The 24,171-nt window shown below is 42.1% G+C and overlaps 1 protein-coding gene across 2 annotated transcripts in view; it reads right to left on the reverse strand.

The window, feature by feature from the left end:
• The window catches only part of DDR2 (discoidin domain receptor tyrosine kinase 2), a 159,624-nt gene that overhangs the window by 65,874 nt on the left and 69,579 nt on the right, over window positions 1-24,171 (reverse strand). Inside the window, exon 1 of one of the 2 annotated variants that reach the window (XM_004282032.3) lies at window positions 8,767-9,198. The exons of the other annotated variant lie outside the window; for it this stretch is intronic. Within the exon in view, the coding sequence (XP_004282080.2) occupies window positions 8,767-8,775 (9 nt within the window). The 5' untranslated portion in view covers window positions 8,776-9,198. Of the gene's footprint in view, window positions 1-8,766; window positions 9,199-24,171 lie in introns of those variants that run through there. 2 annotated transcript variants of the gene reach the window in all.

Here is a 24,171-nt window from a genome sequence, read left to right on the forward strand (position 1 = left end):
ATCTCGTACAAAGGAGGTGCTCAAAAACAGTTTTTAACTGAACTAAGGATTCACAAGTTGCTCAAAAAGTGTTGACTGAATTTCCTTTTGGAAACTCTTACTTGGTTGCAGGCTGTGAATCTCCAATACCAGTGATTATTTCGGTTTGTTTGCTTAAAATTAGGGTGTCCAGCAGCTAACAAACACAAAAGAACCATTAACAAACCTAGGAGTACTATTAACTATACCATGGATATCTAACACGTGCCAAGGGCTATCTCATGTAATATTCACAGTAACCCAATGAGGTTTGTTTTCATCAGTAAGGTAATTGAGGAGGAAGAGGTTAAAACTGATCTGGTTACACAGCTGATAGGCACCAAAACTCATACATGAACCCAGGGTTTGTATTACTCTAAAATCCACCTAGGTCCTTTTGTTGTTGTTTATTTTGTTTCTGTCTTTGTTTGTCATTATACTACATTCTCCTTTTATTTTTTTAACATCTTTATTGGAGTATAATTGCTTTACAATGGTGTGTTAGTTTCTGCTTTATAACAAAGTGAATCAGCTATACATATACGTATATCCCCATATCTCTTCCCTCTTGCGTCTCCCTCCCACCCTCCTTATCCCACCCCTCTAGGTAGTCACAAAGCACTGAGCTGATCTCCCTGTGCTATGCGGCTGCTTCCCACTAGCTATCTATTTTACGTTTGGTAGTGTATATATGTCCATGCCTCTCTCTCGCTTTGTCCCAGTTTACCCTTCCCCCTCCCCATATCCTCAAGACCATTCTCTAGTAGGTCTGTGTCTTTATTCCCGTCCTGCCCCTAGGTTCATCAGAACCTTTTTCTTTTTCTTAATTCCATATATATGTGTTAGCATACGGTATTTGTTTTTCTCTTTCTGACTTACTTCACTCTGTATGACAGACTTTAGGTCCATCCACCTCACTACAAATAACTCAATTTCATTTCTTTTTATGGCTGAGTAATATTCCATTGTGTATATGTGCCACATCTTCTTTATCCATTCATCTGTTGATGGGCATTTAGGATGCTTCCATGACCTGGCTATTGTAAATAGCGTTGCAATGAATATTGGGGTGCATGTGTCTTTTTGAATTAGGTTTTCTCTGGGTATATGCCCAGTAGTGGGATTGCTGGGTCATATGGTAATTCTATTTTTAGTTTTTTAAGGAACCTCCATACTGTTCTCCATAGTGTCTGTATCAATTTACATTCCCACCAACAGTGCAAGAGGGTTCCCTTTTCTCCACACCCTCTCCAGCATTTGTTGTTTGTAGGTTTTCTGATGATGCCCATTCTGACTGGTATGAGGTGATACCTAATTTTAGTATTGATTTGCATTTCTCTAATAATTAGTGACATTGAGCAGCTTTTCATGTGCTTCTTGGCTATCTGTAGAGAAAAGTTTATTTAGGTCTTCTGCCCATTTTTGGATTGGGTTGTTTGTTTTTTTAATATTAAGCTGCATGAGCTGTGTATATATTTTGGAGATTAATCCTTTGTCCTTTGATTCATTTGCAAATATTTTCTCCCATTCTGAGGGTTGTCTTTTCATCTTGTTTATGGTTGCCTTTGCTGTGCAAAAGCTTTTAAGTTTCATTAGGTCCCATTTGTTTATTTATGTTTTTATTTCCATTACTCTAGGAGGTGGATCAAAAAAAGATCTTGCTGTGATTTATGTCAAAGAGTGTTCTTCCTATGTTTCCTCTAAGAGTTTTATAGTGTCCAGTCTTACATTTAGGTCTCTAATCCATTTTGAGTTTATTTTTGTGTATGGTGTTACAGAGTGTTCTAATTTCATTCTTTTACATGTAGCTGTCCAGTTTTCCCAGCACCACTTATTGAAGAGACTGTCTTTTCTCCATTGTATATCCTTGCCTCTTTTGTCATCGATTAGTTGACCATAGGTGTGTGGGTTTACCTCTGGGCTTTCTATCCTGTTCCATTGATCTATGTTTCTGTTTTTATTCCAGTACCATATTGTCTTCATTACTGTAGCTTTGTAGTACAGTCTGAAGTCAGGGAGTCTGATTCCTCCAGCTCCGTTTTATTCCCTCAAGACTGCTTTGGCTATTTGGGGTCTTTTGTTTCTCTATACAAATTTTAAGATTTTTGTTCTAGTTCTGTAAAAAATGCCATTGGTAATTTGATAGGGAATGCATTGAATCTGTAGATTGCATTGGGTAGTAGAGTCATTTTCAAAATGTTGACTCTTCCAATCCAAGAACATGGTATATCTCTCCATCTATTTGTATCATCTTTAATTTCTTTCATCAGTGTCTTATAGTTTTCTGCATACAGGTCTTTTGTTTCCATAGGTAGGTTTATTCCTAGGTATTTTATTCTTTTTGTTGCATTGGTGAATGGGAATGTTTCCTTAATTTCTCTTTCAGATTTTTCATCATTAGTATATAGGAATGCAAGAGATTTCTGTGCATTAATTTTCTATCCTGCAACTTTACCAAATTCATTGATTACCTCTAGTAGTTTTCTGGTGGCATCTTTAGGATTCCCTTTATATAGTATCATGTCATCTGCAAACAGTGACAGTTTTACTTCTTCTTTTCCAATTTGTATTCCTTTTATTTCTTTTTCTTCTCTGATTTCCATGGCTAGGACTTCCAAAACTATGTGGAATAATAGTGGTGAGAGTGGACATCCTTGTCTTGTTCCTGATCTTAGAGGAAATGCTTTCAGTTTTTTAGCATTGAGAATGATGTTTGCTGTGGGTTTATCGCATATGGCCTTTATTATGTTGAGGGAGGTTCCCTCTATGCCCACTTTCTGCAGAGTTTTTATCATAAATTGGTGTCGAATTTTGTCAAAAGCCTTTTCTGCATCTATTGAGATGATCATATGGTTTTATTCTTCAATTTGTTAATATAGTGTATCACATTGATTGATTTGCATATATTGAAGAATCCTTGCATCCCTGGGATAAATCCTACTTGATCATGGTGTATGATCCTTTTAATGTGTTGTTGGATTCTGTTTGCTGGTATTTTGTTGAGGATTTTTGCATCTATATTTATCAGTGATATTGGTCTGTAGTTTTCGTTTTTGGTAGTATCTTTGTCTGGCTTTCGTATCAGGGTGATGGTGGCCTCACAGAATGAGTTTAGGAGTGTTCCTTCCTCTGCAATTTTTTGGAAGAGTTTGAGAAGGATGGGTGTTAGCTCTTCTCTAAATGTTTGATAGAGTTCACCTGTGAAGCCATCTGGTCCTGGACTTTTGTTTGTTGGAAGATTTTTAATCACAGTTTCAATTTCATTACTTGTTATTGGTCTGTTCATGTTTTCTATTTCTTCCTGGTTCAGTCTTGGAAGGTTATACCTTTCTAAGAATTTGTCCATTTCTTCCAGGTTGCCCATTTCATTGGCATAGGGTTGCTTGTAGTAGTCTCTTAGGATGTTTTGTATTTCTGCGGTGTCTGTTGTAACTTCTCCTTTTTCATTTCTAATTTTATTGATTTGAGTCCTCTCCCTCTTTTTCTTGATGAATCTGGCTAATGGCTTATCCATTTTGTTTATCTTCTCAAAGAACCAGCTTTTAGTTGTATTGATCTTTGCTATTGTTTTCTTTGTTTCAATTTCATTTATTTCTGCTCTGACCTTTATGATTTCTTTCCTTCTGCTAACTTTGGGTTTTGTTTGTTCTTCTTTCTCTAGTTCCTTTAAGTGTAAGTTTAGATTGTTTATTTGAGATTTTTCTTGTTTCTTGAGGTAGGCTTGTATAGCTATAAACTTCCCTCTTAGAACTGCTTTTGCTGCATCCCATAGGTTTGGATCGTCGTGTTTTCATTGTCATTTGTCTGTAGGTATTTTTTGATTTCCTCTTTGATTTCTTCAGTGATCTTTTGGTTATTTAGTAACGTATTGTTTAGCCTCCATGTGTTTGTGTTTTTTACGTTTTTTTCCCTGTAATTCATTTCTAATCTCACAGCGTTGTGGTCAGAAAAAATGCTTTATATGATTTCAATTTTCTTAAATTTACTGAGGCTTGATTTGTGACCCAAGATGTGACCTATCCTGGAGAATGTTCCGTGTGCACTTGAGAAGAAAGTGTATTCTGCCAATTTTGGGTGGAATGTCCTATAAATATCAATTAAATCTGTCTGCTCTATTGTGTCATTTAAAGCTTGTGTATCCGTTTTAATTTTCTGTCTGGATGATCTGTCCATTGGTGGAAGTGAGGTGTTAAAGTCCCCCACTATTATTGTGTTACTGTCAATTTCCTCTTTTAAAGCTGTTAGCAGTTGCCTTATGTATTGAGGTGCTCCTATGTTGGGTGCATATATATTTATAATTGTTATATCTTCTTCTTGGATTGATCCCTTGATCATTATGTAGTGTCCTTCCTTGTCTCTTGTAACATTCTTTATTTTAAAGTCTATTTTATCTGATATGAGTATTGCTACTCCAGCTTTTTTTGATTTCCATTTGCATGGAATATCTTTTTCCATCCCCTCACTTTCAGTCTGTATGTGTCCCTAGGTCTGAAGTGGGTCTCTTGTAGACAGCATATATATGGGTCCTGTTTTTGTATCCATTCAGCAACCCTGTGTCTTTTGGTTGGAGCATTTAATCCATTCATGCCTCAACAAATTTTTAAGTGTGCAACACATTATTGTTGACTATCGGTATAATGTTGTATGTCAGATCTCCGGAACCTACTCAACTTGCTTAATTGAAACTTTCTGCCTGTTGATTAACTCTCCATTTCCTCCTCCCCTTAGCCCCTGGCAACCACAGTTCCCCTCATTAATTCTATGAATTTGACATAATTAGTATCATGTACTATTTGTCTTTCTGTGACTGACTTATTTCCCTTAACATAATGTCCTCAAGTTTCATCCATGTTGTTGCATATTGCAAAGTATGCTTTTTTAAGGCTAAATAATATTCCATTGTATGTAGAAGCCACATTTTCTTTTTCCATTCATTTGTCAACATTTAGTTTATTTCCACATATTGACTATTGTGAATAATGCTACAATGAACATGGGAGTGCTAATATTTCTTCAAGATCCTGATTTTAACTATCTTGGATAAATACCCAGAAGTGGGATTGCTGGGTCATGTGGTAGTTCTATATTAAATTTTTGAGGAATCTCCATACTGTTTTCCATAGAGGTTGTGGCCAACTCATCTTCAAGAAGGATGCCAAAAATATATAATGGGGAAAAATGAGACTCTTAAATAAATTGTATTAAGAAAACTAGGTACCCACATGCAAAAGAATGAAATTGAACCCTTATCTTACACCATACACAAAAATCAACTCAAAGTGAATTAAAGACTTAAATGTAAGACCTGAAACGTTAAACTTCTAGAAGAAAACACAGAGGAAAAGCTTCACAATGGTGGCCTTGGAAATGACTACATTGATATGACTCCAAAAGTTCTGGCAGCACAAACAAAAATAAACAAGTGAAACTACCTCAAACCAAAAAGCTTTTGCAGAGCAAACTATCAACAGCATGAAAAGGCAACATACAGAAAAGGAGAAAATGTTTGCAAACAATATAATAAGTGATTAATATCCAAAATATACAAGGAACTCATATAACTCAATAACAAAAAAGAAAAAAAGGAAACACCCACACAAACAAAAAAACAAAAACAAAAAACCTAATAAAATTCCTTAAAATGGGCTAAGGACTTGAATGGACATTTCTCCAAAGAAGACATACAAATGGCCAACAGATATATGAAAAAATGCTCAACACTGCTAATCATCAGGAGATACAAATCAAAACCACAATGAGATATCACCTCACATCTGTCATGATGGCTATTATCAAAAAAGAAAAAAAAATGAAGGACAATAAGTGTAGACAAGAGTGTGGAGAAATTGGAACCCTTGAACACTGTGGGTACAATATTTTTTTTAAATAACAAAACTTGGAAAAATTTATATCAATAAGGGAATACTATAAACTGTGGCATATTCCTGCTATGAAATACTATGCAATAGCTTAAAAGTATGAGTTAGAGCCACATGTAATTGCATGGTTAGATGTCCATGACATGGTTTTTAGGTGAACAAGCAGGTTTCAAGATTTATATGAAGCACACTATATACTTTTATGGATATATACACACATTCACATACATTTATATGTACATAAAAGATCTAGAAAGTTAAACACCATGCTGATAACAAACTTTAATCTAGTGCACACTGTAGTGCTCGGATAGGGTGGTATGTGAGGATAGAGCAAGGAACCTTAGAAGGCAAATGCTGATAATAGTAGTTCCCTCAGAGATCATAGTGCTTGGCAGGGGAGATTGGAAATGGTGATCAAAGGGAAACTCTAGCCTTATTTGCGATGTTTTGATTTTAACAAAGAAAATATGTTCCCTGTTAATGTCATTCACATTGGTTTCTCTGACAAAAAAAAAATTCCTGGAGGCAGTCTATCAGAATCTCGAGGGTGCTTTCCAACCAACCACGCATATCCCACAGGTTCAAGGTATTGGGTGAACCTGTCTTATATTTTGAGAATCACTTGCAGTATTGAGAGATATTATTGATTAGCATATCTTGCAGATAAATAGAGAAGCAAAAGAAAAAAAGTTTGAGAGTTGCTACTTATACCTTTCATTTTTTTAGAACACCTGCCCCTTAGTACATACCTACAAATGCATAATCATCAAGCCTTACAATAAGCCTGAAAGGAGAGATTACCTCCTGCCTTTACAAAGCAGGAAAGTGAGTCCCTAAGTCACTTCACCCACAGCCTAGGCAGACTTACCTGGTCTGGCTGCTGGTTCCCACTCATCACGCTGAATTACAGTTCTGTCTGTCTTTCAAGCCAGACTGCGAGTCATTTAAGGTTAGGGGTCTTGCTTCTCTCTACATCAAAATCAGATTAATTCTAACTTGCCTGGGTCACAAAACTAGAGACAGAGTTAAAACCCTTCCAGTTCCTCTGACTCCACGGCCAGTGTTACTTCACCCACAGCCCAATAGTTTCCAAGGAATGTCAATGACTATGTAGCTCAGAGAGTATATGTCCTGTGTAATGAAAACCCCACTTCCGCTTCACAGTCAAAATCGCCTGCCCTAGCCAAGCTGGATGAACACTCCACACTGACTCCAAAGGAGCCACGACTCAGGACCTCCCAGATCCGATGGGAGATGGTTGACTCTCCATCTCAGGGCTGCCCACACCAGGATCTAGACAGGCTATGGGTCAAAGCCATCGGAAAAACCAGGAAGTAAATGGAAGGTTAGGCAGATGGGAGTGTGACAGCCACAGCCAGGAATTATCGGGAATTTTTTTAAAAGAACCTAGAATCAAATTTCTTACAAGTTATTTCTGTACTTGGGTAAGCTTCAAAGGCCTCTTTCTGAAACACAGTCAGGGCCACATCATGGTTTAAGAGCAAGTCATCCGCACATCCTGCCTGATACCATCCCATTCTGTGGAGAGTTCACACAGACAGGACTCGCTCCTGGTCAGTCCTGTGTCTCCTGCAGCTCCAGGTTACACACAGCTGAGGCAGTAACAAACTCCTCTTTTCCAACTGCCTTAAAAAGTCAGACCATTTCCTACTTTATGCTATCACTTATATGTGGAATCTAAAAAAACCCAACTCAGAGAATCAGAAAGTAGAGTGGTGGTTGCCAGGGGCTGGGTGTGGGGTGGAATGGAGAGGTATTGATCAAAGGGTACAAACTTCCAGTTATAAAATGAATAAGTTCTGGGGATCTAATGCATAGCATAGTGATTATGGCTAATGATACTATATTTTGTACCAAAGCATAGATCTTAAAGGTTCTTACTACAGAAAGGAAATGGTAATCATGGGACAGGATGAAAGTGTTAGTTAATGCTATGGTGATCATCATTTTGCAATATATAAGTGTATCAAATCAACATGCTGTACACCTTAAACTTACACAACATTATATGTCAATTATATCTCAATAAAGCTGGGGGGGGGGGGGAGTCAGACCACATCCCTAGTAATAAGCTCTACTCTAGTGCCCGAATAGGAGAGTGAGTGAGGATAGAGCTGCGAACCCTGGGAGATGAGTGCTGAAATGACTTTTGAACCGCTGAGTGAGAAAGGGTGAGCAGGAAGCTAAGGTCTCTCACCTAACTCAGACACGCAGACATCTCAGGGTATGAGGCTCTCTGTACTAGTGGAGAAACAGCTTTCTGTGCTCCAAAGCACACGCCCTACTACAGTGTCTGTTTTTTACTATAGGACTGATAGATGGTAGAGAGAGAGAGAGAGAGAGAGAGAGAGAGAGATAATAGACACATGATAGAGAGGTAGACAGATGATATAGACTTAAATATAAAAAGAAACACTTTTATAAGTGTTGCTATAATAGTTAACTGCATTTATTTGGAAAAACAGCCCCATCATTCCCCCTCGGTGATAAGGAAAGTAAGCAAAGCAGGCAAGCCTTCGGATTTCTTGCCTTAACAAAACGGAAAGTTTCAGTTCTTTGTTTCTCCCAAGCCCCTTTGAAGTGACTGTAACTTACAGATAGTAGAGCTCTCATTTTTCCCCCAGGTCTGATTATTAGTAAAAACCACCTCTTTCTCTGAAGCAGTGCTAGAGGTATATCCCACTTTAAGAAATGTCTGAACTTGCCAAGCTCATAAATCATGAAATGTTTATCCACATTACAGAATAATTCTTTGAACAAGCCTTCAGTGCTGGGTACCTTTGAATAACAAGTTTCCACACAATACATTTAAAATAACATTCGGTATAATGTTCCATCTACTCACCAAACTCATAAATCACTGAGGGAGTCTCCACATTACAAAATAATTCACTTCACAAAGGGATCCACGACTGGGTTCCTCTGACAGTAAATCCTTCCAGCAATTCAGAATATGATTCAGTATACCTAAATCCGGTTTGTACTCAACTTTTCAGGAGTACAGTTTCTATACAAAGCAGGGCACATCTGATTGGGCAGACGGTCATTTTCCCCAGACAATCCATCTTTCCAGGTCCGAAAGCTAGAGACAATCTGAGGTGCCCACCCCTTGGTCGAAGAATAAAAAGTCTCCGATCTTCCTGAGGGATCTTCACGCTGAGCCCGTGAAAGGGGCCAAATAGGAAGCGTCTGCCCTTCTGGAAAATCAGCCGTGGGCTGCAGCCAGGCTGCCTCCACCTAAACTCGGACAGATCTTCCTACAGGAAGGGGTAGGGCCCTGGAAAGGCTGGAGTGGGAAGGGAAATGAGATAAAGGGACTTGGGTCGGACTGGAGCCGATTCGAGATGCGGTGTGTGCACAACTGTGTGTGGTACTTGTGCTTGTGTGTGTGTTGAAGGACCCGGTGGGGAGAAGAAAAGCCACGTGATTTACAGCTGTAGATTTTCATTCAGAGGCCATTCAGGGCATTCGAGGCTTGTTTTCCTCTCTGCTGAGTCATTTTTCATTTCAGATTCAACAAATAGAAAGAGCAATCTTTGGAGTATTTAATACTCAGCAAACAAATATGCAGAAATGAGCTTGGTTTTGGCAGAAGATGAGCCACACACACACACACACACACACACACACACACACACACACACACACACACACACACACACACACACACACACACACACACACCATCGCTGTACCAAACACCCTCATGTTTTATCTTGATTCCCAAGGATTTGTTGATGTCTTTCTCATTCCCAGCTTTCCTCTGGGAGTCCCAATCTCTTGCTTCTCAAAATGTAGCTGCTCAGTGCTGAGCCAAAGGCCCAGACTGGCCCAATCTGTAAGTGTTTAAGCACAAAGGATGACCCAAGGTGACCTTCACTGCTCAGAGGAGGATGCAACAGCAAGCTCTGCTCCTGCCTTTGTTAGAAGAGCACTTTGCTTTCCTCACTCTTTTCACCTTCTTTGGAGGCAACTAGAGTTTGCCAAAGCAGTGGAGGGTTGGGGGGGAACAGCCAGACAGCTATCTCATCCTCTCACTCGCTATCCAGAAAGAGCAGAGGACACTGAAAGAAATCACTGTCACAGAAGACACTCCCCCTGCCGGGGGCAGGATGGACCACAAAACATCCACGGCATGGCATCATTTGCCTGTTATCCTTTCTATAGTATAAGCACTAGTGATGTCAAATCTAATGCCGTCATGAGATTAGTGAGAGGAGAAAGGAGAGTAAATACAAAGTGAAGGCAGGGCATTTTCCAAACACAAAAGGGTCCGTTAGAAGCTCAGTATCCCTGGGCCTGCTAAGACCTTGGGCAGCTCATTTAACCTCACTGAGCTCTAGCAGCCCCGGGCTCTTCATGGGGATATTTCACTCCCACCCCTGACTTCCACTACCCCACACTTGGGCACCTGTCCCACCCAGCCCCTCTCATTTTCTTTCTGCATCCCACCCTCTACCCCAGGCCCCTCAGGAGCCCTGATGCATGTGCTGGTGATCAGAGGGCCGCCTGCACCACTACTGAGCACACTGACGTCAGCAGGAGGGCCTACAGTTGGAGGGTTTTGGAGGTTATGATATGAAGATGTTAGTCCTCAAAAGTATAGGCCCACTGCCACGAAAGCTTGAAGGTATCTGAGTGCCCATCTTTCTCAGTCCTCTGTGGTTAAAGGTGAGGAAGGTAGGGCAGCCCCAAAGCAGACAGGCCTCCACAAGGTCAACAGCTGGTCAGAGGCAGGGCCAGGCCTCTGGTCACCCAGGTTAGCACTGGTTCTCTGGTGCCACCGCCTCTCCCTGGCCCAACCTCCTGTTTTTCTTTCCTTAAACTCTGAGCTCACACACCTTCTTTAGGCCCTGTCCATCTCAGTAACTGATTTGTTTAAACCAGAGTGAAGTTATTTGGAAAACCTCTGTGATGGTTTTCAAATTTGTCCGCAAATTCTCTGACACTCTCCCATGGAGAGCTAGGATCTAATTTCCTTTCTCTTGAATACAAGCTCGACTGAGTGACTCGCTTCTAACAAAATGAATACAGTGAAAGTGATGGCTGTGAAACTCCACAGCTAGGTCCCAGAAGGTGATACACATCCAGTGAGCTCTCTCTCTCTCTCTCTCTCTCTTAGACTTGCCCTGGAAACCCACTGCCATGTGGCGAGGGAAGCCAGGCCATGTGGAGAAGCCATGTGTAGGTCTTCTGGCCAATACCGTTGCTGAGGTCCCTGCAGACAGCAGAAGAAACTCTCACACTTGTGAGTGAAGAAGGCTCTCTGGTGACTCTGGTCCCAGCCACCATCTGGGGCAACCACAGGAGAGACCCCGGGCAAGACAGCCTAGCTGAGGCCAGTCACCTCAGAAACATGAGCAATGATAACAATAACATGATTGTTGTGTGTTAAGCCACTAAGTTGTGAGGTGATTTATTACCCGGCAAGAAATAACTGGAAAAACCTCCTTGGGTAAGTAAGGCACAGACTCCTTGCAAATGTAAGTGTTGGGTTTTGAACACTGCCAAGTTTTTACTTATCACCAATCTGTCCATTGCCTCAAAGCCTAGAATGAAAACTTAGGCCACACAGTAAAGGGGTCAGATGGAAACAATGGTAAGCAAGAGACACAGCTCTCTCATTAAACCCAGAAGTGAGTTGAAAGACTAACCGTCTACACGTACGAGATGCCTTTCCCTTGAGGGCTTGGCAGTGAACCCCGAAGCAGCATCTTACTCACTGGATCCCCCCTTCCTATTGCACCTGGGCCCCTACCCCAGAGGTAGGACTAGCTCTTCAGGTAGCCCTTCTCAGCCACCACGGCCATAGCCAGACTTGTCGGGTTTGAATCCTGTCTCCTCCTGCACCCAGTATGTAGACCTGGCCACACACACCCCTGAACCTTGGTGTTTCTGTTTCCTCACCTGTAAAATGAGAGCAATAATGGCACCTGCTCCTGTAGAATGTCATGAGGATAGAAAGAGTTATTACACAGGAAGTACTTAGAACAATGCCCAGCTCACAATTGTTCACGTATATTTGTATTTCTATTTTATTTTTACTGTGCCTAGGCCTTGTCTCCTCAATACATTTGCAAGTTAGGGGCAAAAAGCATGTCTCCCCCATCCGTCTCCTTATATCTGTATCAGCTGACACCTACACAGTGGATGCCAGTTGCTTGGCAGGTCATTTCAATGGTAATAAAACAGGCAAGAACAACAGTACAAACTCCTCGCCTTTGACAAGCGCACTAAACCTTGCTGGGTACATCCTGAGTGATGCTGCCTCTGGAGAAAGTGACTTGACCCTTTATGGACAGTCATTCAGAGGTCACGAAAGACTCATGCACTTAACTATGAGCCAGCACAGCAGAAACCAGCCTGGGGCTGAGGAGAGAAGGGCGGTGGCCACGTCTTGGGGGACAGTGATGTGATCACACTGCTAGATCGAGTGCTGTTCTGCTCCCGCGTGAGAGAGCACACACGCCCCCAAGACCTTCCAATCCAGCCGCCCAAAGCCGCGAGGGCCAAGAACTTGTTCCAGTCATGCTGTTTCCACCAGGCCTGCCCTATTCTTGTGCTCCGTGGCCGTGCTGGCCTCTTAAGAACACGTGACTCTATCAGGCTTCTTACTAATTTGCACAGGCCCAATCAACATGGGCTTGAAGCACCTCTGGGACAGGAATAAATTCAATCTCATCCAGCCATAGGAAACCTCCTGAACCTCAGAAGAGATCTGGTGTGATGCCAGTGAACACTGCTTCCAGTTCCCTGCAGGAGGAACTCCAGGGAGACACTTGGATCCCAGACACCAGCCAGCATCTACCCTTTCAGCAAAGAAACCTAGGTGTCTTTCCCTTAACATATTCAGAGACTCCTGTATATGAGGGTTAACACCAGTGCTCTCGCCACGAAGAGAAGGGAGACCCCTCACCTTCTCTGCAACGATCAGCTGAACGAGGAAGCAAGGATTTCACCTTTTAGGCCTTTGCAGCCATATTCTGTAGTGAACATTTTCAGCAATGATACAGGTCAAGCACTTCTAAAACAGCCAGAAACGAATAAACCTCTGGGTTGAAAGGCACTTTGCTTTCCTTTTTTGGCTGGGCACAACATTAATTCTTTTTAACTTTTTATTTTATATTGGAGTATAGTTGATTAACAATGTTGTGTTAGTTTCAGGTGTATGACAAAGTGATTCAGTAATACGTATACATGTATCTATTCTTTTTCAAATTCTTTACCCAATTAGGTTGTCACGGAACATTGAGCAGAGTTCCCTGTGCTATACAGTAGGTCCTGGTTGGTTGTCCATTTTAAATAGAGCAGTGTATACATGTCAATCCCAAACCCCCTAACCATCCCTCCCCACACCTTCCCCCACCACCAGTAACCATAAGTTCGCAGCAACATGGATGGACCTAGAGATTGTCATACCGAGTTAAGTAAGTCAGACAGAGAAAGAGAAATATGTATGATAATGCTTATATGTGGAATCTTAAAAAAAAGGACACTTTTCTATAGATCTGGAAAGTACGAAATATGGGTAAAAGTAGAAAATGGTGTCACAATTAAAATTAAATGAGATGATGTATATAAAGGACTTAAAGCACTGGTGCCTGGGAGATAGTAAGTACTTATTAAGATTTAGTATGCTAACACATATACATATGGGATCTAAAAAAAAATGGTTATGAAGAACCTAGGGGCAGGATAGGAATAAAGATGCAGACAGACATAGAGAATGGACTTGAGGACACGGGCGGGGGAAGGGTAAGCTGGGACGAAGTGAGAGAGTGGCATGGACTTATATACACTACCAAACGTAAAACAGATAGCTAGTGGGAAGCAGCCGCATAGTACAGGGAGATCAGCTCAGTGCTTTGTGACCACCTAGAGGGGTGGGATAAGGAGGGTGGGAGGGAGACGCAAGAGGGAAGAGATATGGGGATATACGCATATGTATAGCTGATTCACTCTGTTATAAAGTAGAAACTAACACACATTGTCAAGCAATTATACTCCAACAAAGATGTTAAAAAAAAAAGATTTAGCCATTAGTAGTGGTATTATGAATAGAATGGTGTACAGGAAGAAAAAACGATCAGTAGTCAAGGTGACACATATATATTGGGCATCTATTGTGAGCCCAGGATAGGTTGGGTCACCTGGAGGTAATACAACAAAAAAGCATCAGGAGATTTACATGGCTGGCACACGTGAACATTTGGAAAAACAAAGATAGCAGGCACGCAAGTTCATGGCAGGCCATGGCTGCAGGGATGGTGTGACAGAGGAGGAGATGTACAAGTGGACGTGGACAAATAGATTTTAGGAAAGACCAAGAAGGAAAAATACAAAATAAGGAATCATGAAAAAGTGCCAACGTTTGAATGGTCTGGCCAATGAAAGAGGCAAAGGCTCACGAAGACCTTCAAGGATGGGAGAGAAAAAGAGAAAGAGGAATTCAGAGCTGACCAGCTTATTTGCCATCACTACCAGGCTCTGACACCTTGTAGACCCTCTCAGGGACTTGGAAGGTCTTTTTAGACTCAAAAGTCTTAGGAAAAACAAGCAGGGCAAGGACATGGAGCGGTAGTGATAAATTTAATCTTCTCATTTTGCTCTGAGTTTAGGAGTAGCAGAGCAAAGTGGAAGACGGGGTATTATGCAACTATTGGCATGGGGACATATAGACACTAAGAGTGAAGGCTCATGGGCCCCAAGACCTTGGACAAATACAGCTCAGGAGCTCCTGCCCAAATCCCAGAGCCTGAAAACTTCATTCAGCAGTTGGGTTAGGACCAAGTGTCTGGGATTCCTTTCCTGGATGCTACCGTTTTCTTCAAGCAAGTCACTCTCTCTGCACCTGCAGCTCCTGCAATCCTTGCCCAAATAATAATGTCACTGATGAAGAGAAGTTCAGCCTCCAGCCATTTCTATTTCATGCTTCCTTCACGTTGCTAGCTGGACATTCCCTTCTGTGTTACTTTCACTGGCAGCCTCTGAACCAAGAGGTGCGGAAAATATAAGTTTACTTAAGGCTATGAAACATCTGCAGACTTCATCTGACTTCAGGAAATTTCCCTTTGCATGACCAGGGCCTGGTACTTACTCTTGATGTGTAAAGAGCCTCCTCTCTCCAACCTGCCAGGCCTAACCCTCTCCAATTCGTAGCCCAGCTCAAAGACCCTACATTGCCAGGGCCAAGTGGGAGACCAAAAGCCTGCCCGATCCTGGCCTCAAAGCTCCCCCAGTCTCAGTCTCAGAATGTTCTAGTCAACTCCACCTCTCCTGAAGAAAGACTCACACCTACCAGCTCTTTGAATAAGACCTCATGGCTTCTGAGTTGTCCCTTTTCACCAAGTAGATCCATGCTTTCCTTCAAACTCTTGTTCTGAACACCTGTCTGACTTGCCCCATCCCACCTTTGGGCTCAGATGATTGGCTTGGAGATATAAATAGATATGAATGTAACATTTGTTAGTTGCAATATTTCTCTGCATGCTCCCTCCCTAGCTAGACTGTGTAAGCTCCTGCAGGGAGGGACCTTTTCATGCCTTCTTTGAATTTCCGGTGCAGAGTCTAGAGATAATCAGTGAATGTGTTGGGCAGATGAATGGATGACCAGAGGGGTCCTTAGAATCCAGGAGTGGCAGTTGCCCATCCATCTCACTGCTAACAGCTGAGATATGGCGTGTGCTGGCTTTTTCAACTAGTCTCTTACCTCCTCTCTGGCACTTCTTCCAGGTCATAACGGAGTCTCCTCTCTCGACTCCATCACATCTATACTCTGTAACTTAGCAGACACCATAGTGACTTACATTGCTTCCTAGTTGTGCTTGTATATGTCTGTGAAAATCTTGTCTCCACAGTAAAACTGTGAGCTCCTGAAGGGCAAGAATATTTCTCATCTCTCAGTGCTTATGAGAGTAATAATAAATATTTCTGGAGCACGTATTATATACCAGGCAATATGAATTTTCTCATTTGGCCCTCGTAACAACTCTCTGAGGTTTTTATTATTTTTATCCTCATTTTGCAGATGAGAAGATGATGGAGACACAGAGTGTCGATAATTTGCCCAAGATCACACAAGTAGCAAATGCAACAGCTTTCAATATGTGGTTACCTATGGATGGTTGATGAGGTTTAGGGGCTGGGTGCTGCCACATTCTCCCCACCCAGTCCCGTTTAATTGGACATTCTCTTCGGGCACAAAGGTATGCTCAGCTCTCCTCTACTTGCGAGATTTCTATCACATTGCCAGCAAGTGAGTCTGTCTTCAGGAGGCAGTCCCTACCTGCCTCCACCTCTTTTTTAAATTAAAGTAGAGTTGATTTACAATTTGTGTTAGTTTCTGGTGTACAGCAAAGTGGTTCAGATACACACACACACACACACATATATATGTATATGTATATATTCTTTTTCATATTCCTTTCCATTATGGTTTATTACAGGATATTAAATATAGTTCCCTGTGCTATACAGTAGGACCTTGTTGGTTATCTATTTTATATACAGTAGTGTGTATCTGCTAATCCTATACTCCTGATTTATCCCCCCATCTCCTTTCCCCTTTGGTAACCGTAAGTTCGTTTTCTATGTCTGTGAGTCTGTTTCTGTTTTGTAAATAAGTTCATTTGTATCATATTTCAGATTCCACATATAAGTGATATCATATGATATTCGTCTTTCTCTGACGGACTTCACTTAGGATGATAACCTCTAGGTCCATCCATGTAGCTGCAAATGGCATTATTTCATTCCTTTTTATGGCTGAGTAATAGTCCGTTGTATACATGTACCACATCTTCGTTATCCACGCATCTGTAGATGAACATTTAGGTTGCTTCCACGTCTTGGATATTGTAAACAGTGCTGCTATGAACACTGGGGTGCATGCATCTCTTCTAAGTAGAATTTTCTCCAGATATATGCCCAGGAGTGGGATTGCAGGATCCAATGCACCTGCCTCTAACTTGTGCTCCTTGCTTCTCATTGGCTGACCTGGAGCCTCTCAGGTACCGGACCTCAGAGCTGCGTTTGGCGTCATAGCACTGGGACAGCTCAGTGTTCATACCTGCCCCTTCCACTCACACACACAGGCAGTTCAGTGTAGTAGAAAGGTCTGGGCAGGGGCAGATGCTTCTGTGGCTCTCGAAGCTTAGACCATTGGAAGGGTCCATTTGATTAAGAAATATAATATAAAATTACAAATACAAAATTAAGTTCAGGGCCTCAAACGGATCTTGAACTAATGAGGAGGGCAGAAGCAGAAGTTGCACCCACTATCAGCAAACCCACCTCAGGACCCGAGCTCTAGTCCCAGCTCTGCCACTAACCACGCTACTGCCTGAGCAATCTCTTTCCCCGAACGGGCTCAGCTCCCTCCTGGTTCAAATGAGGGGGCTGGGATGAGTGAGAATGGGGGAGCTCTGCGGCCCCTCTCAGCCCTGGTGCTTGAACTCTAGCAGCCATGGCTCCAAGCACTTTCCCAGGCTCTTCACCGCAACATCGCAGAACCGCCCCTGGTCCAGGAGGGATGCTGCTTCTCCCTCCAGCGCAGGCACATACTGTATTACAGTAATGAGAGCTTAGGTTGCTTTAAATATCACAAAACAAAAACAACGGGCAGCCCGGGTTCATCATCATTCCCTGCCCAGACCACAGAGGAGGGTGCCGCCAGACCGAGGCCAGAGCAGAGATGGTGAGGGGAGCCCACACACCCCTTTCAGGAATCCATTGGCTCATGTCTAGAACGAAAATCACCAACGACGGCAGGGGCTGTGAAGAGCCAGTGGGAGGGAGAGCCCGCAAGGTCACTCTGGGACACAGAGGCCCTGGCTGGAGTGAGGGTGGAGATCAGGGTTCTGGATCCACCAGAGATGAGCTGGTGCCAGGCCTGAGGCTGCAGGAACCGCGGTCTCTCACCTCTAGGAGAGCCAGAGGAGTCCAGCCAAAGGTCTCCACAGAAAGGAGGCTGGTCTCCCCCACAGGGCCCTGGGAGACATCCGCTGAGCAGAACACCAAGCATTCATCAGAAGGGAAGGAGCTGTGACGACATGGAAAGGACTTTCTCCCACGGGGCTTCCCCAAAGCCAAAGGGCAAATACTCAGGGGAAGCCGGCAGACCCTACAAGGCCCACTCCCTGAAGCAAGAACTAAGCTGTTCAGCTCACCATAAAGAGTCCCTAGTCAACCCACATTCTATAAAATGGTCCGTGACCGATCAGAGGCCCCATCAGTTAGTTGTTTGATGTTGGCATGTGTCAAATTATGGTGAAGGACATGCACACAAGCAATCCTCCACAGAGACAGGAAAAAAGGCTCACGCACATACTCTGCAAACCTGGCTCCCCTGCCGCTTACAGCTCTCAGGCTGTGTGACTCCACTGCTCCAAGGCTGTCCCTGGTGGTTAGGGAACATGGCACTTAGGACAGATGGGGCTTAGGGCCAGGGAGGTGCCCTTTCTACACCACGCCAACCCCATGCCCTGAACCCTCTAATACGTGGTGCTTCCACCAGAAAAGGAAGTGAAGAGGAGAGCTGCCCGTGATTTGTGTTTGACAGCAAACACACGTGGGCACCTCTTTTCTAAGCTTTAGGATCTTTTCAGGCTGAGGTTTCTCAATAACTATGTCAGTCAGACATTTTCAAAGGGAAGCGGAAGGTCTGAAGTTAAATGAAGGATTGAGCTCCTTTTGCCAGGACCTCACTCAGCAGTAACTACAGGAATGTGCACCGAGCAACGCATCCAACGGCGGGTGGTGTCACCAATCCGTGGGGATCCCAGCATGCTCACAGAGGATAGAACTAGGCCTGGGAAAGACGGAGACTCGGCAGAAGGCCGGTGCTGGGTGGAGGGAAAGAAGCTACTGCAAAATCCATTAAACAGGGAAACCAGAACCTGGAATAGATGGTTCCTAGCACACGGCCTAACCGGCACTTGAATTTATGTTCCACAAAAGCAGAGAGAGCATCTCCCTTGATCATTGCTGACTCCCCAACACCTAACACACTGCCTGTCATGGAGCAGGTGCTCAGGGATTAATGTATAGTAGGTGCCCAATAAACTCTTTTTCCCTTTTTTACATTCTTAATCTCTTCCGGCTCAGGAACTTAAGCTGACTGTGGGTTTGTGGTCTGTTTGCCACTCGTGGCTGGAACTAAATAGATAACGCTGTTCTGGGGCACACCTGTTTCTCGCTTTCCATCTGGCCTCCCTTCCTTCCTCATACTCACCACCCTTCCAACAAGAACAACATACTAGTAAGCCCTCTATTACCTTCCCTTCCCTGAGCTCCTCATTGATCTTGATATATTCTCTCTTGGACTGGAAGTTAATTTTTTTTCATACGATGCAGTCTTGTCTCTATTTTTATCCCATTTGTATAGTGCCAACTATATTCCTCTCATTATAAACTCACTGAGATCAGGAACTGAGTTACACATGCTTTGTAGGCACCATGGCACCCAGCATGATGCTTTATCTATCTCTGAACAAACTCACAGTCTCTCTCTCCCAAGATACAACTTCCCTAGTTATACTTAATTCCTCATTATTCAATATGGTCTATTCCCCCTTAAACATCTTCCCAACTTTCAAAAGGAGAAAAAAAAGACTTTAACCATTTGTTAACCAGCTTTTATTGAGAACTTACCGTATATCAGGCAATGTGCTAGGTGGCAAAAGGGAAAAGATGAACACACACACACACACACACATACACGTGCACACAATAGAGGTCAGAAATATCACAGTTTAAGCCTCCTTCTCTACTAAAGTCAAAAGAGTTAGCTAGCTAAGTGGTCTAGCAGAAACAGTATCTGACCATTTGCTCAACTAATGATGTAACCTTGGATGAACCAAATATTCTCCCTGAGATTCTGTCTCTTAATCTGCAAAACAAAGGGAAGGACTGCCAAGGACATGCCCTCTCTCATATTCTGTTCCTTCTTCACAATGAGCAGTACCAAAGTTTACGTGATTACATTCTGTGGTAGAAAGTAAAACTGCTATAGCTATTGAGAGGAAAATGAGAGCCATGAGGTTGAAATAGTTTGGAGGTAAAATTTAAACTACCCAGAGAAGCAACTACTGTTAAGCCCATATCAACAAACTGCATACCCAGAGACTTTAGTAGTGATAGACACTCAACAAATCATCTATACTGAGTCACACACATGAATCTAGTTGGGTAGACAACATCCAAGCAAAATGAGAGTGAATATAAGACTTTACATTGTTCTTGGTCTTTCTGAACTCATGAGCTGTAAATATAATCTGGTTTTACAGCTGGAAGAGAAAGAAAAGACACTAAAGATATCTCTTTTTTCTGCAGATTATGAAGAAGTTAAAAATTTTCAAAGGACAATGGAGGAAATAATCCAAGAAGGAAGGCAGAGTGACAATAACTGCAAAGGAGCAAAGATAAGAAAAATGATTCAGTACTCGATGCACAATAATGCCTGTGTGATAAGAATGCTGAGAAGAAAAATAAGACAAAGAGGATCAAGAGAAGAACTCAAAACTGTACAACTGGAACTAATAAGAAGAATGAGACTTTCCTCAGACAGGGTGTATTAGACTTTGTGGAAGTCCAAGGAAGCAGAACTTCCAGGATCCACGGGTTCAAGGAGTTTAATACACAATGAGTGGGAAGAGGGGAGAGGTTATTTCTCTACAAAGCAAACAAAAGGATTCACTGAAGGAGACTTTGGAATGTTCCAACTGGAAAAAAAAGAAGACTCCATTGGGAGTTAATGGTCTTCATACCCATGATACACTGTCCTGAAGTAGAAGGATCCAGGCTATACAACAGACATTCAGAATCATAACTAAGGAAGTTTCAGAGAGGAAGACTTTGACCAAAACTAAAGGGGAACATCCTAAAAATTAGAATCATCCGAAATTGGGGTGTATTTCTTTGTGAGAATATGAGCTCCTCATTATTGGAAGTGTTCATTCAAGTGAAGGCTGAATAATCATCTGATTTAGGAGACTGTAGGAAAGAGTCCTTCTCTGTGCAGGCGACTGTGCTAGCTAACTTCGAAAAACCCTTCCAAATTTTTTTTATTAATTTATTTATTTTTGGCTGCATTGGGTCTTTGTTGCTGCGCGCAGGCTTTCTCTAGTTGAGGCGAGCGGGGGCTACTCTTCATTGTGGTGCGCGGGCTTCTCGTTGTGGTGGCTTCTATTGTTGCAGAGCACGGGCTCTAGGTGCGTGCGGGCTTCAGGAGTTGTGGCTCGTGGGCTCTAGAGCGCAGACTCAGTAGTTGTGGCGCACGGGCTTAGTTGCTCCACGGCATGTGGGATCTTCCCAGACCAGGGCTCGAACCAATGTCCCCTGAATTGGCAGGCAGATTCTTAACCACTGTGCCACAATGGAATCCCTCCCTTCCAGATATAGACTGTTTCTGAGAGGTACCCAGGCGTTGAAAGAACAATTTATTTATGCTGATACAGATTGGAAGTCTCACATAATGATAACTTCCGGCCCAAGAGTCACATGGCCTGTAGACATATGGAGTCTCTCACATGTTCACACCACATACACATGCACACATCACAGCTGGTCATTGTCACTTTTCTTGTTATGCATATACCATCTGGTCCAGACTCTGTGGCAAAAGTGGCATAACAAGACTTTAGTGGCGTAACAAGACTACTCTCTACTACAGCCAAATTGTTTACAGCAACTTTGAGCTTCAGTCAGAAGTGGATCTGGAGGGCAAAACTGATCACTCTTCCAAGAAAATATGGTCAACCTATTTCATGCCACTTAATAGTTGTAAAGAATAATTAGATTTATTGTAGTCAGTCATAAAATCCTAGTTATTCAAGTGTTTTAATTTGTAAGTATACATGGGTAAATTATCTTTGTTTTTGAGTTCCCCCTCTCATGTCCTGATCCCCCTAAGTCCTGAATTATTTATCAGGGTCTTGAATACCATTGAAATGTAAGCCAACACTGCTCAGGGTTTCTCTTATTTCATTTCACCACAACATATGTAGAAGACAGAATATGGGAAGGTAAATACTGGTTTAATTACACAGAGTATAGTTTCCTTTTCTGTCTCTACACAGTAGCTATAAGCCATTTGAGGGCATGGACTCTGTCCTGTTCCTCACAGTGCCCTGTAAGAAATTAATGTCTCTGAGTAACACCTCAGAGCTGCATCATCTCAAGAATATCTCTTCCAATGGCTTGTCATGGTCCCAAATCCCAATGTTAGAGTCCTGGAGTGCCATTGCTTCTAAAATTTTGGTTAGAATGTACATTTAAACATGTTTAGTAAAAGAATGACCCAACTCAAGCATGCTCATGCTTCTATGCAAATAACTTCCTCTTGTGTAGAGATTTGCATGTACCAAAGGATCCCAATGCTGAAATCATATGATAAAAATTCTGAAAGCTCAATACCATCCTTACAATCCTGGAGTCTCAGAGTTTCAGGCTGCCCAGAACAAAATATTCACCTGGGTGTAAATCTTCAATCTAGCACTCAAATGAGATTCATGATGTCCTTGACCTAGCTCCCTGAAAAGAGGTGTAGCACACACAGGGATCTAGGTCATGGCTGTAGGGTCCACGATAGCCCAATAGGCAGAGCACTCACAAAGTCCCAAGCCTGGGTAGAGGATCCAGGGCTGAGAGGAAGGAGCACATTTGCCCAAAGTGGCAGAAGATAGTGTTCCCAGTGGAAGCCAGGGTATTGCTACTGAATGAACATCAAGTGAAGGGTGAGCTAAGGCTGAAAAGAAGACAGCAAATCCTAAGGTTTGGATCCTACACTATTGCAAGCAAGAAACATAGTGAGAGATAGGCTCACAGTAAAGTTACGGTCACTGCCAATGTGCTGGATGCCCCCTCTGTGTGGTCCATGACAGTTTAAAGGAGGTCTCTCATGAACTGACTTATGGTTACCAGGGGGAAGGGAAGGGGGAAAGGTATAGTTGGGGAGTTTGGGATTGACATGTACACACTGCTCTATTTAAAATGGATAACCAACAAGGACCTACTGTATAGCACAGGGAACTCTGCTCAATATTATGTAACAACCTCAATGGGAAAAGAATTTGAAAAAGAATAGATACATGTATATGTATAACTGAATCACTCTGATGTACACCTGAAACTAACACAACATTGTTAATCAACTATACTCCAATATAAAACAAAAAGTTTAAAAAAAAAAGCTACAAGGATATATTATACAACACAGGAAATATAGCCAATATCTTATAATAACTAGATATGAAATATAACCTTTAAAAATCGTGATGTTGTACACCTGAAACTTATATAATATTGTACTATACCTCAATAAAATAATAATAATAAATAAAAGATTATTAAAAGGTAGGAGAAAAAAATAAAGAAGCTCTCTCATGAGTAACAATCCCTGTTTGAAAATGCCTATGATTGTACTCAGGGCATGTGTGGGACATCACTTTCCTGACTAACTGAATCACATACCAACTAACATAACAGGCCAAGGTGAGAATGGGAGCTAATCAGGAAGAAGAGATCTTTCTGAGTATTATCTAAACTCTTTGCAAACCCAAAACTCTTGGTATTGATGTTTAAGAATTTTAGTATAGAACTTTTGCTCTTATTCTTATATCCGTGGTGTCATGAAACTAAAACTGGGTTTTCACTTGCATAAAATTGATGGCATTTGTAGAAATAATGAGCGATTCTTAGAGAAAGGAAGTAAAAACAAACTTAAGAGAAGTTGAACACGTTGAAGATACTCTACATTTGGCTTTTATTTTCTCATGCTCTAAATGAATCACACACAAAATAGAGAATGACATCCTGTATCCAGCCACCAGCCTGACAGTTTGTAGGAACCAGATCACACAACCACATTCAGCCTCCAACAACTGTTCTCCAACAACACCCCATACTCTTCAAAGCCAACGTCCATAAAAGTAACCAACCCCAAGTTAGAGCAACTACGACAGTCAGTTGTTCACAGAAATTGCATTTGCAGCGCAGGACAGGGTAAACATTTTTCAAACAACTGACATCAGGGAAGTGTCCAAAATTAATGCAGAATTGAAACGATGGGATGTAAATGGATGTGAGTGGAACCAACATAGATCTTATGAAGGCAATCATTAAATCGTTATGGCCTAGCAAGGCCTGCATTTAGAATTATAACACTAATGAGACAAGTTTCAATTCAATTCAGCAAACATTTTTTTTACACGGCATTGACAAATGCAAATGCCTCTAGTTAGTTCTCAAAATC

Source organism: Orcinus orca, chromosome 1 (genome assembly GCF_937001465.1).
Source record: "Orcinus orca chromosome 1, mOrcOrc1.1, whole genome shotgun sequence".
Taxonomy (NCBI): Eukaryota; Metazoa; Chordata; class Mammalia; order Artiodactyla; family Delphinidae; genus Orcinus; species Orcinus orca.